At 44.5% G+C, this 15,210-nt stretch overlaps 5 protein-coding genes across 8 annotated transcripts in view; 3 read left to right on the top strand and 2 right to left on the bottom strand.

The window, feature by feature from the left end:
* Window positions 1-1,703: 1,703 nt before the first annotated feature.
* LOC113210374 (uncharacterized) lies at window positions 1,704-4,269 on the bottom strand. 3 transcript variants are annotated; one of them, XM_026428350.2, is made up of 6 exons: window positions 4,040-4,269; window positions 3,849-3,947; window positions 3,631-3,739; window positions 3,338-3,525; window positions 3,015-3,250; window positions 1,704-2,937 (listed from the first exon to the last, which is right to left on the bottom strand). In XM_026428350.2, exons 2-6 carry the CDS (start codon window positions 3,912-3,914, stop codon window positions 2,142-2,144), a joined length of 1,395 nt encoding a protein of 464 aa, XP_026284135.2. In that variant the 5' UTR covers window positions 3,915-3,947; window positions 4,040-4,269; the 3' UTR covers window positions 1,704-2,141. The 3 variants fall into 3 exon arrangements, with proteins under 3 accessions (XP_026284135.2, XP_026284133.2, XP_052120648.1); XM_026428348.2 differs by having other exon boundaries at window positions 4,044-4,269; XM_052264688.1 differs by lacking the exon at window positions 4,040-4,269 and having other exon boundaries at window positions 3,631-3,756.
* Window positions 4,270-4,436: 167 nt separating this feature from the next.
* LOC113210355 (pre-mRNA-splicing factor ISY1 homolog) lies at window positions 4,437-6,532 on the top strand. Its single transcript, XM_026428323.2, has 7 exons — window positions 4,437-4,559; window positions 5,216-5,238; window positions 5,346-5,509; window positions 5,587-5,790; window positions 5,869-6,018; window positions 6,094-6,212; window positions 6,283-6,532. The coding sequence occupies exons 1-7, from the start codon at window positions 4,557-4,559 to the stop codon at window positions 6,487-6,489; spliced, it is 870 nt and encodes a 289-aa protein (XP_026284108.2). The 5' UTR covers window positions 4,437-4,556; the 3' UTR covers window positions 6,490-6,532.
* Window positions 6,533-6,628: 96 nt separating this feature from the next.
* Window positions 6,629-11,012, bottom strand: LOC113210351 (phospholipase A-2-activating protein). The gene is made up of 13 exons (XM_026428312.2): window positions 10,672-11,012; window positions 10,179-10,372; window positions 9,850-10,083; window positions 9,613-9,754; window positions 9,362-9,523; window positions 9,142-9,276; window positions 8,873-9,053; window positions 8,559-8,793; window positions 8,345-8,473; window positions 8,165-8,260; window positions 7,925-8,077; window positions 7,547-7,818; window positions 6,629-7,457 (listed from the first exon to the last, which is right to left on the bottom strand). The coding sequence occupies exons 1-13, from the start codon at window positions 10,800-10,802 to the stop codon at window positions 7,167-7,169; spliced, it is 2,355 nt and encodes a 784-aa protein (XP_026284097.2). The 5' UTR covers window positions 10,803-11,012; the 3' UTR covers window positions 6,629-7,166.
* A 370-nt stretch (window positions 11,013-11,382) lies between these two features.
* Window positions 11,383-12,858, top strand: LOC113210357 (60S ribosomal protein L37). Of its 2 annotated transcripts, none has more exons than XM_026428325.2 (4): window positions 11,383-11,545; window positions 12,260-12,395; window positions 12,472-12,556; window positions 12,755-12,858. In XM_026428325.2, exons 1-4 carry the CDS (start codon window positions 11,543-11,545, stop codon window positions 12,807-12,809), a joined length of 279 nt encoding a protein of 92 aa, XP_026284110.1. In that variant the 5' UTR covers window positions 11,383-11,542; the 3' UTR covers window positions 12,810-12,858. The 2 variants fall into 2 exon arrangements, with proteins under 2 accessions (XP_026284110.1, XP_026284111.1); XM_026428326.2 differs by having other exon boundaries at window positions 11,505-11,599.
* Window positions 12,859-12,996: 138 nt separating this feature from the next.
* LOC113210352 (kelch-like ECH-associated protein 1B) overlaps window positions 12,997-15,210 on the top strand; it is a 12,022-nt gene continuing 9,808 nt past the window's right edge. The window contains exons 1-2 of the mRNA XM_052264668.1: window positions 12,997-13,629; window positions 14,195-14,289. The gene's annotated coding sequence lies outside the window, so the exon portion shown is untranslated. The remainder of the gene's footprint in view (window positions 13,630-14,194; window positions 14,290-15,210) is intronic.

The following is a 15,210-nucleotide window of genomic DNA, read 5'->3' as shown; positions in this document are numbered from 1 at the left end:
GAGGAGTGAAGAGAGAAGGGTGAAGGGAGAGGAGTGAACGGAGAGGAGTGAAGGGAGAGGAGTGAAGGGAGAGGAGTGAAGGGAGAGGAGTGAAGGGGGAGGAGTGAAGGGAGAGGAGTGAAGGCAGAGGGGTGATTGGAGGAGGAAGAAGGGAGGGTTGAAAGGACAGAGCGGGAGAGGGAGGAGGAGAGGACGAGGAGGGGGAGGAGGCGGGAGCAGAGGAGGCAGTGAGGGAAAGAAGGAAGTAAGGGAAGGAGGCGGAGAGGGGGGCAGGGAGAGAGGCAGGGAAGCACAGCACACCCGTGCGGGACCAATGCCGGGGGATGGGGGCTAATAAGGACGCCGTTTCAGCCGGACCAGCTGAGCTGGGAACAGAACGGTAGGGAGAAAAAAACAGAAGGGAAGACTGGGTCGCGCAGCGGCGGGGGTAAGCCCGTGTTGGTATATTTTCCGAGAGAAGAGAGCAGAAAGGGTTGATATGGGTGAGGGGGAGGGAGGGGGAAGAAGGGGCGTCCTGCCGAGGACAGGACACAGTGCCGGCCCGGCCCGACCGGCCTGGGCACGACTGCCTCTTATTCTTGCAATGTTTTTTGAGCATGAGAGAGGACCCGAGGAGGGGAGGGGGAACGGGGACGGGGTGCAGAGCAGATGAGGGCTGTCCACCGCAGTCCCTAGGAGAGGGGCAGGCGAGGCGAGAGACAGCGAGAGCTTCCCGTGGAACAGAGAGAGAGGGTGACGCTGCGGGGGCGGCGACAGGTTGTCATCATGTCACGCCAGGTGATGCGGACGTGTAGAGCTCTAGTTAAGGGGAGGAGGGTGGGGGGTGTCTGGATTTGAAGCGACGGAATCACCTGGACTGACACCTCGTTGGGTCTTGCAGTGTTGTCCGCCAAGGGGACCCGGATGACGGCGGATGCGGGGCGGCGCGGCGTGTAGGTGTGCCCCTCCTCCGGAGGCGGCGGCAGGGCCGCATCCTTCGAGCCGGAAGCGCAGAGCGAAAAGGTACCAGCCCGGAAGTCCTCGCCCGTCTCTCAACCAGCACCCACGACGCGCGCGCGGCAGCCTGGAAACACGAAAAAGAAAAAAAATACATTAGAATCATCATGGTGCAAAGAAACCGGGGCGCGGGGCGTGCGTCGAGTGCGGGAGGATCCCGGTCGTCCCCAAGGCGGATTGCGCACAGGAGCGGGAGCGGGCCGGGGTCGGACGTCACCACCACAGGTGCGCGCGTGTGTTTGAGTGCGCGCGGGGGTGCGGGGGCGCGGCGGGGAGCGCGGCCACTGCCGCATACGGAGCGGGGCGCGAAGCGAACCAGGCCACTGGGCCAAGGTCTGGAAGGTCTGGACCCAAATCAGGCGGATAATCACAGGAGGTCGGTGGAGGGAGAGGGTTGGGGGCGTAATGAGGATGGCAGGATGGCGCCCGGACGCGCCGCGGGTCCATACTCTCCCGGCGCGGCCATGTGTGTCGGGCTCACCATGTACTCATACTGTCGGCAGTGATGTATTCCCACACACACACACGCGCGCTCTGTGGCCACGAACCACCAGAGGGGTGGGGGACACACACATTACTCCGTGGGTTTATCATAACTGGCGCAGAAGGCTTCACATGCCGAGAGAGACAACTACAGAGTGGCATTTTAATTGTTTCGACTTTCATAGCCCGGATTATTGTACTCTGTCCCAATGAACTCACCAAACTTGTTAAAAAGTTAATATTTTATTTCATTTTTAAACATCTGAAACTTGAATGACTTGATCTATACAAGCCCAAAAGTTGGACAACTTTCGTGTTTCACACAACATTAAATTAAAACAATTAAAGTGACAAGTCGCCACTAAAGTCAATATGGAGGGTAATCTAATAATTATGTCAGAGACAACGTTAATTATAAGTATTTCATAAGAAAAAATTACATGACATTACACAAATTCAAGATTTAAAAATTACACAAATCTGACAATAAAATTGTAAAGCTTTGAAGTTCCAAAAAATGATTATCAATTCATAATTCAGTCTTGAAGTTAAAAGCCACTCATTAAAAACACATCAACTAGGTAAGAAAAACAAATTAAAATACATTTTCTGACCAATAAAAAATTCAGTCTAAACGATTGACCAGAAAACAGAGCAAGAGCTCAATGAATCGTGTAGGAAGGTCCCTGCCAAGCGCTCCACGCCGCCTGGGACCACTGCGGCGCGCGCTCCCCGGCGCGGTCCTGGGCACGCCCGCGCACGTACGACGACGGGTACAGCGACGTGCCAAAGTGTTCCTCGTCATCCTGCGCGTGCCAAGAGAGCAGCGCCTCCTCAAACCACTTCTTCCTCTCCTCGAAGCCAGAGTCGGGGCTGCGCCGCTGACCGCCGCTGCTAATGCTGCTGCAGCTGCTCGACCTGGTAGTGCGCCAGGGCCCGGCCTGGCCGGGCACCGGCGGGAGCACGGGGATGAGGTCGGGTTGGTTGGCGAGCATCGGGACGTCGGGCCGCCGGGTGCCCACGGGGCTCTGAGAGGGCACCGTGGACGCGTCGGCGGGGTCCTCATTCTCCTTGACGTCGTCGCTGACCATCTTCTCCCAGTGAGAGAAGTCATCCCAGACGTGAGTGAACTCGTCCACGGAAGAGTCGACCGGCTTGGGCGCGTCAATCTTCCTCCTGGTCGTGGTGGACCTCTGCCTCTCCTCCATGTCCTCCTGGTCCATGATGGACAGCTCGGACACGAGCTGCTGCAGCCGCTGCAGATGCTGCAGACGCCGCAGCTGCGCCCGCTCCTCCAGCTCGCGCAGCCGCTCCTGCAGCTGCGCCTGCGCCAGCTGCGTGTGGTGCGCGCGCGTCTGCTCGTGGTAGCGCCGCGACCAGCGCAGGCGCTCCCGCCGCTTGGCCAGCTCCACGAGCCGCCGCTCGTGCACCTCCCGCTGCGCCTGCAGCTGCGCGAACCTGAGCGACAAAAACAATCAGAAAAACGCCGAAAAACAAGGGGGGGGGGATGCAATAGTGCGACCCGTCCCACGCACCTGCTGTCGGGGGTGTCGGGGTCCTCCGAGTTGCGCCGCTTCAGCTGCGCCATCCTGTTGCGGCAGTCGTTGTAGCGCGTCCAGTGCACCAGCTGCCTGCTCTGCTGCCAGGCGCGGTGGCAGTCCGCCGCCTCCTGCTCCAGCCTCTGCAGCTCCGAGGGGGCATCCTCCACCACCGAGGCCATGGGCACCGACGGGGCTGTCCCCGAAGGGGTCCCTGCTGAGGCGGGGCGCGCCTACGAGCATAAAAGAGCAATCACGATCAAACACGAGAAATGACGGACAGAGAACAAACGCCCGTTTCAGCAAGCATTTCACTGCACCTGGGATTTGGGGTCGCGGTCCAGGCTCTCCACGGCGTCCTCCCACACGTCGTCCGAGCAGTCCGAGGAAGGCGTCAGCGTCAAGCCATTGGCGCCCTTGGCCTGCTGCGAGGCAGGTGGGCTGCAGGGCTGCTGGGCAGCACCGCTCGCCGCCTGCAGCAGGGCCTGGCGCTCGGACGCGGGCTGTGCTGTAGCGAACAGACACGCGACGGGGTCAGTCACATCCACAGGACAAGCGACAAGGTCAAGGGGAGGGTGGGCAAGTCAACCCGCCGGCTGTCGGCAGTACCTACCCAAGATAGCAGCCAGCACTGCGGGGTGCAGCTCGGGGTGCATCTTGGCCAACGAGAGGAAAGTGTGAACGCCGTCCTTCAGCTGTGGTGGGGCCCGGCCTAGCGACTCCTGTCGTCAATAAAAGTCTCAACAAATGAGTCGTTCTTCTAGTACTCAAATCCCCCCGCACACGGTGGGGGATTTACACAAAATAGAACATTGAAAAGAGTCAACATACATGTTTAGGGGCGCTGGAGGCAGTGACGACAGCACCAAATTGTTTCGAAGCGGCCTGAAGAGTCATGGTTGCGAAACGTTACGAGCTGGCGACGGTTACCTGCGCCAGAAAAACACCGGACAGTTTCGTCCACCTCAAAAACGTTCAAGAACCAACTACGAACCATTTGACAAGTCACACAAAACACTCACTTACTCTTCCAAAATCAGAGTCGTTCCTTTTTCCCTTTCAATGATGTCATACGACGACCTGGAAGCAGGTGTTGGAGATTGTTGAGTTCATTCACGAGTCTTGTCAAACGTTAAGGAAACCGTACAAGTTTCAACTCGGCCCAAGTCAGCGAGCCATGAGAGCCAGAGGGAGGAGACGGCCTGTGCCGATCTGCGGAGCGACCGGCGTGTTCGAGGGCTGGGAACGGAAACAAAACACAGACAGGCTGGGCAGCGCTGACCCGTCAAATGTTTATAATGATTTAACAATATGAATCGTTTAAATATATTCTCAATAAACAAAATTCTTATTAAATTTGTTTGAAAACCAATTTGATTAGTATTTCACTGTGAGTTAATCTCGATCAACAGTTGCTCGAATTACTAAATGAAAGCCGAGAGGTTGGCGGCATAGAACGTAAGCGGCAGAAGAAAAATATCGGAAAAATACAAATAGAAACACAACAGACCTCACTCGGAATTAAAGTCGCAGTTCAAAATGGTACGTATCGTGTACATTTTATTTTCAATGGACATGCGTTTAAACAATTTTTTTTAAATACGCCAACATGATTTTAATTTATGGATTAAGAATGATATGAACTCCCTCTATGCAAGACTTTGAGGTTTTCCTAACCTAAACCGATTCGTGTTCGGCATATTGACGTTAACACATAATCCGCATTTAGTGTGTTTCTAAAGTATATATACACTACTCTTATATTCAAAACTCTCCAACTTCTGAAAACGGGTTTTGTATCCCTCATGTCGAATGAATGAAGTAACAGATGTTATGATATGACAACCAATAAATGACAACCAATAAACAAGTGTCAAATAACTTTATTTCCCTTCTTTACGTTAGAAAAAAGGATAGCAATGTTTTTCTTTGGATGACTTTAATTTGCGGCTATCCGTAATTTTGGAAGCAAACAATCAATGTGAAAAACTAGTGTTTCTGTTGTCTTGTCCTTGTTGACTTTTTTGAATGATTCCGCTAGTATTACTCCTGTTTTGCATGTAAACTTAAAATAATTAGGGAATTTGTGATTATTAGGGGTTTCTCTATCTAGGATAAATTTAGTAACAAAATATTAAGATTAAAATCAAGTAGTACGGTAACTTTGACATCTAATAATTTTATCTGATTGTTTGCAGGCTCGAAATGCGGAGAAGGCTATGTAAGTTTTCTAATACTATGTTAATAATCAATTTTGACATCTTATACTCAATTTATTTAAGCTTTGTTTGTTTTCTATGTTATAAACCGTTCTAACTATATTTTTAGGACAACGCTGGCTCGTTGGCGAGCAGCTCAAGTAGGAGATGAACCTAATAAACAGGAGAGGAGACCATACCTTGCATCAGAATGTAATGATCTCCCAAAAGCTGAAAAATGGCGCATGCAAATTATCAGAGAAGTAGCCAAAAAGGTGGCTCAAATTCAAAATGGTAAAATGATTGAGAGCAGTTGCATATTTGTATGAATCCTAGTCCTACTGTATTCACTGTGTATTTTTTTTTTCTAGCTGGTCTTGGAGAGTTTCGTATAAGAGATCTAAACGATGAAATTAATAAGTTGCTTAGGGAAAAGGGTCATTGGGAAGTTCAGATCAAAGATCTTGGTGGACCAGACTATCGAAGAGTTGGTCCACGGATGTTGGATCATGAAGGTAGGGAAGTACCAGGAAATAGGGGATATAAATACTTTGGAGCAGCTAAAGAACTTCCAGGTAGGTGAAATCTCAAATTCCATGCTCAGTGGAAGGTATCCTTCATACAATTTTTCTACTACTGCTGAATTTGTTCAGGTGTGAGAGAGCTATTTGAGCAAGAACCTCCAGCGCCTCCACGCAAAACAAGAGGTGAGCTGATGAAAGACATTGATGCTGATTACTACGGCTACAGAGACGATGATGATGGACTCCTGTTGCCTCTTGAAGAAATTGCTGAAAAGAAAGGTATTTGAGAAATTTATAGTTGTAAATTGTATACTTGGTGAGCAATGCTAAATTTTACACTTATGCTTCCTGTAGCTATAGCAAAAGCTGTCAGTGAGTGGAAAGCGAAGAAGGCAGAATCAATGGAAGGAGAGAGCAGTAAAGTGGATGAAGAGCAAGAAGAAAATATATATGCCGTTGCTGCTGAAAGTGATGTAAGTTTGTCGTGCTAGACATAATTTCCCCAACATTCAACAGGCTATTTTACATACCTTTTTTTTTCAGTCATCTGAAGAGGATAGTTCGGACCAAAGCAAAAGTGAAAGAGCTCTCCAGCCAAGGTTTATAGCCCATGTTCCATCACCTTCCCAGAAAGAAGTTGAACAAGCTCTACTTGAGAGGAGGAAGAAAGAGCTATTAGAGAAATATGCTAGCGAAAGTCTTGTTAAGCAGTCCAAAGAAGCAAGCGACATGTTAGGTATGAGAAACTAAGTATTGTTCTAGTGTAGGAAAATCAATATACATTTTAAAAATATGTCATTCAAAGTTTTAATCAGCCATACTGTTAAGCATACAATGAACTCAATCCCTACTCATGAGAGACATAAAAGGGAAACAGTAAACAATCATGGAAGATCGAAATAATTTATTCACTCATAAAAATGGTAGGAAATCTAGCAGTCACAGTGCAGGCAAGGTGAATTTAAAGCCTTTTATTTCAGGTATTAACACAATCATATTAACAATAGAGGTATATACATTTTCCTAAGCCATAATTAATTCTGTACAACAATATCACAGGTGTGATAGTGTGGCAAATTAGAAATGACAATCTTCACAAAGTTTGTATCAGAATATTCCAACACTTCAGTGTGGAATTAAATTCCAGTAAAACAATCCTACACCTATTTGCAAGTTAGACTAACATCATTTTTCATAAATAACTAGGTGTGTTTAAAAATCACAAAATTTAGTTAGTGCTGCTCATTATGAACACGTTTCATACTGGTTTCCAATTATAATTGGAGGACTAAATGAAGCATATCTCTTCCTGATATAGCTTTCTCCTGTATGTGAGAGAGCAAGACTTTGTGAACGGTCAATTTAAAGCAGTTACAGCACTAATCAGCTCTTACATATTCACGGTACATTTCATATTAAAACATCAATCAGCTCCCAATAGCTAATATTTGCTGAGCACAAACTTGAATTCTACTATCATCACTCTCCGACATGCTAATGATATGAGGCCACAATTCTTCAGCCCAGCTGGGTAAACGCTGAACCTTCTGAGAAAGAAGAGTTCCAATGGCCACTAGAGTCCGGTAGATAGCCTCTTTGTCTGAGAACCGAGGCAAAGTGTGTAGGCAAGTATTTCCTACAGCATCAATATTTGCTAGTAGCTCAGACTTTTTAGTGTACAAGACGCTGAAGTTGAGTAAAAGAGTTGAAATTGCAACCTGACATAGACAGAAACACCATCACATAAAAAAAGAGAAAATACCTACAGCTGATCTCACTGTATTATAAAAGCATCTCCATCACTTACCTCAAAAGGCTTTGAAAAGGGTGGAATATATTGATCAACATGTTGCAGAAGAGAAGTAGCATTATGACTAACCAACGCCTCTCCATGAACATGAGACAGCATATTGCAAAGAACTCGCAATGATAACATTTGATTTGGCCCAGGAGCTGGCTGGAGATATAAGTGCAGCTTCGACATTAATAGTTCTCCAGACTTGCCATCACATAGTTCACGATTTGTATCAGCATGTCGAACTGCTAATCTTGTAACATCCAGAACTGGGAAAACTAGATCTAATATATGGTAAAATAAGAAAAGATAAAAAAATGAATAGTTGTTGATTCTTTAAGTTAAAATAACCCATTAAAGTTGCAAAAGTAGTACAACAAAATACCATACCTTGAGGCCAGTCCAACATTTTCAGTAAGGTGGAGATTGAACTTGGATCAGGAGTGTTCTGTGGATCTGCTAGTTTTACAATATCTCCTAAACTATCCTCATGAACTTGGTGAGATCCATCACCCAACTTTTTGTTGAGTTCTTGCAATTTATCTGAAACCATTTTAAATGAAATCAAAGTAAGGAAGATAATTCAATTCATAATCAGTTCCTGCAGTGATAATTAATTAAAGTACTCACCTAACATTGCTTTCAGATTAGCTTGTTCAAAACGAAGATATGTTTTCTGAGGAAAATGGAGCTTAGAGAGAGAGTTCTCAATCATGCTTTTTGTGTCTACAAGAAATTAAAAAAAGAAAACCGGTTATTTTATGGTTAGTTGTATTGTTTTTGTCTTCAAAGGGTCAAGTGTTTACAAACCTGAGGCACCATTTGGTACATATGAATTTCCACCTGTGAGTGGATCAAGATTACCAGAGGCCGTAATTGTCACAGGAGGACGTGGAGGTAGGACACTTTGTGAACCTCCAGGAATATAACGATTTCCTCCTAGATAAAAATTACAAGCATTAATTTTTTAAGTTGAAATGGGAATAGGGCTATGAGAAGTCATTTTTAATCTGCAAGTAATGACCTGTAAACGGATCACAAAATTCCGGTTGAGCTGGGGCACTGGTGACTGTGGCTTGGTTTGTTTTCTTTGAATTTGTCACAATGAAATTTGCAATTTGTTCAAGGTATGCTTGAGGTAGATCATTATCATGAATAAACTTTTGAGCGGCAAACCAAGGGTCCTCATTAAGATTGTAAGGTAATTTCAAAGGAGGAACTCCATCTTTAATGTCAATGCTAAATACATAATCGTATTCCTAAACAGAAAAAGAGTAGAGTAAACTTAAGGGGTGTGAAATAATCTTCAACTTTTACGAGAAAGGTAAGCATTCCTACCTTGCCCTGATGCAATGATTTTCCTGAGTTTTCTTCATTGGCGCCAGCAACATCTCCCACCTTGGTCCACTCTTTCTGTGTGGCTGACCAACTGTAGACAGTGACTTGAGTGCCTTCACGGACCAGCTTAGTCTGGCCATCAGATTTACCAGGTTCATACAGTGCTTCTTTACCTGGCAAACTTCAGATTCAAATTCATTAGGTAAAAAAAACATATTGAATAAATTCAATATATTTCAATTTCTTTTCCTATCAATTTTGACACCTACTCGCTAATTTTGACTCCTCCCAGTTCCTGTGAAGAAACTTTGAACATTGCTTCAATCTCTTCCTCATAACACTTTAGCACATCCTCACTAGCCTGCCGGGCATGGTCTTTAGAGAAGACTCGGACAACTCCATCACTTTAAACAAGTGCAAATTCACAGAACTATAGTATTTTCCTTTTCATTAAGTGATAAACACCAAACAACATGTTTAAATATTTACCTTGATCCAGTTACAATATCAGAGTTTGGTAGGAAACAAACACTCCACACACTTTGAGCTGGGAGCGAAAGCACTTGAGCAACACTTGAATCCTTCCAGACACGTAATGAGCTGTCCTCTCCAACTGAGGCGAAGCCACAACCATCAGGTCCTATTGCTATGCTAGATGAATAGTAAAGAAAATTGTGTCAACACGTTAAAACAATGAAATAAAATAAATAATCAGATGAAGCTTATTTATTGGTACAAACCTGTAAATATAGTTTGAATGACCATAAAGAATACTCAAACAGTCCCCGGTTGTAGACCAATGACGAACTGTGGCATCATTTCCACAGGACAAAAACTCGTGATCATTTATCCTTGCTAGTCCCCTTACGCAATCTGTGTGCCCTGAAACAATAAAAATGTCGAAGATAAGAATAAAAAATACATTATATAAAAGGATTGTAAAGGACTTGAAATGACAAAAACAGTTGTTGCTTTACCAGTTAATGTAGACTGACAAGTTCCTGAGTGTTTTTCCCAAACTTTTATGGTTTTGTCAGCTGCTCCAGTTATCACCACACCAGCTGACACTTCAATAATACCCCAAACTGCTAGGTCATGGCCCTTAAAAGTTGTTCCCATTTCTCCAGATGTGTAATTCCATACTTTCCCAGTTTTGTCCCAGGATGCACTCAAAAATGTGCCAGGTTCTATCCCCAAACTTAGGCAGCACACTGCAAACAAAGCAAAAGTATAAATATTATTTTTTTTAAAAATAATGAGGCACCAACCCTATTTGGTTTTACCATATATTATATTTGTATCTCACCTGTTTCTGAATGGCCTTTGAGTGTAAAGAGGGGGGACTCCTGTTCAGCTATGAAGCCACATATATTCTTGTCATTCCCAGATGTTAAAATTATGCCATTTGGATAGGCATTGGATGGAGGGCAGTAGCAAACGCAAGTCACAAAATTTGTATGACCACGTAGAGTCTGAGCTTCATGGTAACCTGGATTTACCCTGGAACATAACGGAGGTTGGTAGCCATATAATACAACCTACAATAACTGCTCAATAACGGATGCGTAGCAAGAAAATTGCAAAAGGAAAACGGACAAGGAGCTACTTGAACTAATTGAAAGAAACTTTACAAAAAAAAAATTAATAGACAAAACCAACTAGAGAAATATGAGAATACAATGTCAAGTACAAAGCAAAAGAAGACATAAATGAACTGTTATTCTTTAAGAGGTTAGGTGATGAGAAACAAGTCAAGGTAAGCGAGTGATAAAGATTCAAGAAGTGGAAATTAAAGTTACCCATTTGATCTCCAAATTTTTGCCGTGGCATCACGAGAACCCGAAATAATGGTTTCATCCCCGGCTGCACAGACTGCTCGAACGTCCAGAGAATGTCCTGACAGGGCACAGCTGAGTTTGTATTCCGACATGACGTGAACTTAGAGACTTTCACTCACGGTGCACAAAAGAATAATCTACACTCCAAACTATGCAAATCATTCAACCTTTCTAACTAAGATCTGTACGTGTCTTATTTTTATTTGGCAAAAAACTAGTTTCGTCAACAATGCTGACACACCGCTAACATGAGTGAGAGAAGCCAATATGTTTTTCTCTGTCACTCTCACTGAGCACTGGAAGAATGCAGTGCAGGTATTCCCGGCCCGGTTCTTTCGTTATTTCAAAGAAAAAGGTGTGAGAAGGGCCAGCAGCAGTAGTAGAAACAAAAATGGCAGAATTGTTTTAACGGAATACGAACAAAATTACAAATTAGGTAAAGAAAAATTAAAAAAAATAAGGCAGCTCTGAACCGCCGTTTTAAAAGTTAAGTATTTCGCGCTTCAACAAATGACTGTTAGCACCGGTTTTCCTGTTTAGCCACATAACCACCCTTCGCTTTCAAAATAATAATGCACTTCACAAAACCCAAATGAGCATCTTCTTGAAACGAAACAAAAATGCAATATTTTTTGTGTGATTAATATGTGAGTTCTCTTTTTCAGTTCTTGTCAACAAACATAACATATTAAATGAATCCCGTTGTATGATTTACTGTGAGTTGGTTGGTAGCACTTCTTCCTACCCCGGCTCAACGTTTCCGTTTTAAGTATATTTCGACAAGGCTGTCTTTCTTTCAGTGTGTTTCCTTCCTAAACATTCGTATCCCAAAATGGTGAGTTGGATAGTCTAAGTTATTTTATCTTTGTAGCGAAGAACCATCGTTATGGTAAGCTTTTCCTGCACATCTGGAAATTCTTCTTCGAGATTTTGGTGACTAGAAATCACTCGTAGAGATGGTATTTAAGTGAAGAAATCTTCAGAAATCTTGGTGTTGCTCCGAAGCGGGCCGGACCCTCATGTGGTCTTCCAGCTATAAAAGAGCCAATCGTATATATATCTCTTTCTTTGGACGAATTGTATTAATCTGTGGCATTGGACATCGTAAACTCAAATTTTTCAGTTTTGTGAATATTAATGGTGAAACGAATTGTTGTTGTTCATGCCCTAACCTGCCTACTTGCCGACTAACCTTAGGTAGACGGAGATATTGGCATAATTTGTGAATCTTCTTATTTTATCGGTTTTCTGTGCTCCCCTGTACGTTTCGTCTTGTTCACAGTGGACAATATGTAGTCCTGTTGAAATTATACGTATTCTTTTTGCCATCCCTTTTACTTTTCTTTATCTTATTGTACCTGTGAATTGCAGTGTTGCACTTAAAATATCTAGTTCTGTAATTTTATGAGTGCAATTATCTAGCTCCCTGTTGTTTCAATTGCTGATGCAGTTTCGTCTCTTGTTTACATCTGCAACCCATATCTGTGCTTGTCTCTCTGTTCATTCGTGCTGTGTTACATTCTTAATTTCATTTGTGTGCGTGTTACAGACTAAGGGTACATCAAGCTTTGGAAAGCGCCGCAATAAGACGCACACACTGTGCCGTCGTTGTGGCCGATCATCATACCACATCCAGAAGTCCAAATGCGGACAGTGTGGATACCCATCAGCTAAGCTGCGTCACTGTGAGTTTCCTTTCCATTATTGTTGCCCTATTTCTCAAATTCCAAGCTCCTCTCTTACGTGTGTGTTCTCTTGCAGTCAACTGGTCTGTCAAGGCCCAGAGGAGGAAGACCACTGGAACTGGCCGCATGAGGCACCTTAAGATTGTCAGGAGGCGTTTCAGGTTAGTATTGTCTTTTCTTTATCTCTAGTTCGCATTCCGGTAAATGTAAGAGGAAGAAGGCAGGGAACAACAAACCTGAAATCACCATGCATTAACATGGTGACTTCTGTTATCTTGTTCCCTGCATCTCAGGTTTACCGATCTGTTGTATTGATCAAAATTTTAGTCGCTCACCTGTTCCTGTTTTGTGTCATTCAGGAATGGATTCCGTGAAGGTGGCAAGCCTGTTGCCCGCAAGACCGGCCAGTCATAGATCCAATAAGATTGTCGCTTAATAAAAAAAAATCAGAAAATTTCAAGAAGTTGTTTTTATTGTTGCCCTTGCGTTCATCAGACATGGAGTGTATGACAGGAGTAACACCACATTTAAGTTTTAATGTAGAACATTCATCATGTTACCAGGGTCATTTAAAGAAACAAACCAAGTCAAAACAGAACTGGAAAGGTTGTTGAACAATTTTAATCAAGATAGCTGTTTTACGGAAGTAATTAACCAGTTCTTACTAAAACACTGAAGTCATAGGGAGAAATGTATGCCGAACGAAGATATTCTTCAAGGGGCTTTTTGTGCCAACATTTCTCGAAGAAATTCTTGAATTAATTTCTAAATTCTTATCTTGAAACAGGGAACTGTTTCCATCGCTCTTACTTTTTGCGGCTGTGAGGTTGGCAGTGCAGCATCAGCTGTTACACGGGTTGCCTATGTCACGTTCTCTCTTTAAATGAAGAGTCGCGATCGCGACGGGGACTACGGGACCCGCGAGCCTGGCTGGCACTTGAAGTAATTCACTCGTCCCGCTCTTTTTTTGTGCGTGTGCGTGATATCGCAGCACTTAGCCTTACGGTACAAACACGGCGTACACGTCGCGTTGTCAGTGAATGAGTGCCTGTTGGACCGGACACGTCTGCTGCCAGTGTGTGTGTGGATTCGTTACATATGTGTCGTTCTGCTGTTGTTTGTAAAGCATTTCGAAACTACGAGGATTGCTTTGTGCTGATGTATTAAGTTCGATGGATTGTTGCCGTTGGACACTGCGTGAAGGTTGCTGTCTTCTAATCTCCAAGGCACAAAGGTATGTACGAGTAAGTACGTCACACTTGTTGGTTGAAAGTGCAAGTTCTGAACTAAAGTGGACTATGACGATGGACCACCTAACCTTAAAAACACCTGACCACAATCCTCGTACTTGTCAAGAAACAAGTCTAATGAGACAACTAATAATTTACGTTTTGTGCAGTAGCTCTCTAAATTCATCCTAATGATGTGGTATTGATATGTAATATGTTTATTCGAGTGCCATCTTAATATTGTTGATTAGGCAGAAAATGAAAGTAGAATAGTAGTGCTGACAAATTACCTGCACACATTTCTTTCTTGTATGACTTTTGTACAGTATCAAGTAACTAGTAGTTTCCCTGATATTTTTATGCATATCATATTTTCTCTTAATACAAATTGGTTAATTAAACTGTTTTTTCATGTTCTCCATGACCTGTTTTACAACTCTATTTGTATGACTGCAAAGAAACTCTATATTCACTTCCATTTCTTTACACATAACAAACAAAAACCTTAGCATATCGTCTATGACTTTCCGTTCAATTTTTACGAGCATTATTCCTTGTACATCCCAACAGATACCTGACAACAGATTTGGACGAGGGTTGTAAACTAATCCTCCCCACCGTTCAGTGGGAGAGGCGAATCATCATCCCAGCAGGGTGTTTCAGTGGTACGTTTTCTCATCATAATTTCTCATTAACTGATAGCTTTCACAGATATTAAACTACGTCAATTGCAGTTGGGATCCACCATGTAATTATATTCCACTTTTCTTAAGTCCTTCCTGTAATGTAATGGCACCAGATCACCAAAATGTGTCCCTAGATCATGGCAAGTGCCCGAAGGAACGCGTTGCATTTGCGATACACGTTTATCTCATCCATTGCGGCTTATCAGCTGACAACCCCGCGGCCAGAACTCTGCTTGGGGCGCGGGGCCCGCCGCCGCCGCGCCATGGAGTAGCGTCGCGGTCACGAGTGTCACGTGGATCTGGACCAACGGCAGTCCTACTGATGAGAGTCGTTGGAGAAAAGCCTCAATGCTGGTCGAGGCGACTCACGTGTTCGTGATGGTGCGGGTGCATGGTGGGGCGGCGCGGTCCTTCCCCCGCGGAAGCTGCAGACAACCCGGCTATGAGCTGGCAGTAATTTAGTTTAGTCCATCCCACCCACTCATCCCAAAGTAATAGAGATTCATTAAGGATTGGCCGAATCTTAGTCCTCTCTACTGTGCCATCACTGCCAGTTAGTCACCATGACGTTTACTTCTGTTGAACGAACTAGTTGATGGGTATGTGGATCGTCCAGAAAATACGTCCTTTTTTCTCATATTAATTCGGCACATTCCGGGAGCTTAGCGCCTGCGAGACACCGTGTAGGCCACCCTGCAGTACACGCATGCACTGCAGGCAAGATGCTGCCTACCCGCCAGGCGCTATGAGGCCGTTCCTGGGAATTCCTCGTTCATGGGGAACAATTCCAAGCCCCAAATCCCAAGCACGGAGGGGTTTCAGAGGTCTTTGCAGAGGCTTTACTTGTTGGCAGTTTCCAAACGGGTGATTCCCAACGGGGCAAATGTGACGCACTGTAGA

The sequence above is a fragment of the Frankliniella occidentalis genome, unplaced genomic scaffold, assembly GCF_000697945.3.
Source record: "Frankliniella occidentalis isolate FOCC.00 unplaced genomic scaffold, Focc_3.1 Scaffold2, whole genome shotgun sequence".
In the NCBI taxonomy this organism is placed as follows: domain Eukaryota; kingdom Metazoa; phylum Arthropoda; class Insecta; order Thysanoptera; family Thripidae; genus Frankliniella; species Frankliniella occidentalis.
This window is presented reverse-complemented; position numbering and strand designations above follow the sequence as displayed.

Excerpts from the sequence above, each read along its gene's own strand:
- LOC113210374 (XM_026428350.2), bottom strand. The coding sequence starts at position 3,914 with ATGACTCTTCAGGCCGCTTCGAAACAATTTGGTGCTGTCGTCACTGCC. Across the intron at positions 3,740-3,848 it reads CCTCCAGCGCCCCTAAACAT|GAGTCGCTAGGCCGGGCCCC; the intron begins GTATGTTGACTC and ends TATTGACGACAG. Across the intron at positions 3,251-3,337 it reads ACCGCGACCCCAAATCCCAG|GCGCGCCCCGCCTCAGCAGG; the intron begins GTGCAGTGAAAT and ends TTATGCTCGTAG.
- LOC113210355 (XM_026428323.2), top strand. Across the intron at positions 6,019-6,093 it reads AGAAATTGCTGAAAAGAAAG|CTATAGCAAAAGCTGTCAGT; the intron begins GTATTTGAGAAA and ends TGCTTCCTGTAG. Across the intron at positions 6,213-6,282 it reads CCGTTGCTGCTGAAAGTGAT|TCATCTGAAGAGGATAGTTC; the intron begins GTAAGTTTGTCG and ends TTTTTTTTTCAG.
- LOC113210351 (XM_026428312.2), bottom strand. The coding sequence starts at position 10,802 with ATGTCGGAATACAAACTCAGCTGTGCCCTGTCAGGACATTCTCTGGAC. Across the intron at positions 10,084-10,178 it reads CAAAGGCCATTCAGAAACAG|TGTGCTGCCTAAGTTTGGGG; the intron begins GTGAGATACAAA and ends CTTTGTTTGCAG. Across the intron at positions 9,524-9,612 it reads CATTCAAACTATATTTACAG|CATAGCAATAGGACCTGATG; the intron begins GTTTGTACCAAT and ends CTATTCATCTAG.
- LOC113210357 (XM_026428325.2), top strand. Across the intron at positions 12,396-12,471 it reads ATCAGCTAAGCTGCGTCACT|TCAACTGGTCTGTCAAGGCC; the intron begins GTGAGTTTCCTT and ends GTTCTCTTGCAG. Across the intron at positions 12,557-12,754 it reads ATTGTCAGGAGGCGTTTCAG|GAATGGATTCCGTGAAGGTG; the intron begins GTTAGTATTGTC and ends TGTGTCATTCAG.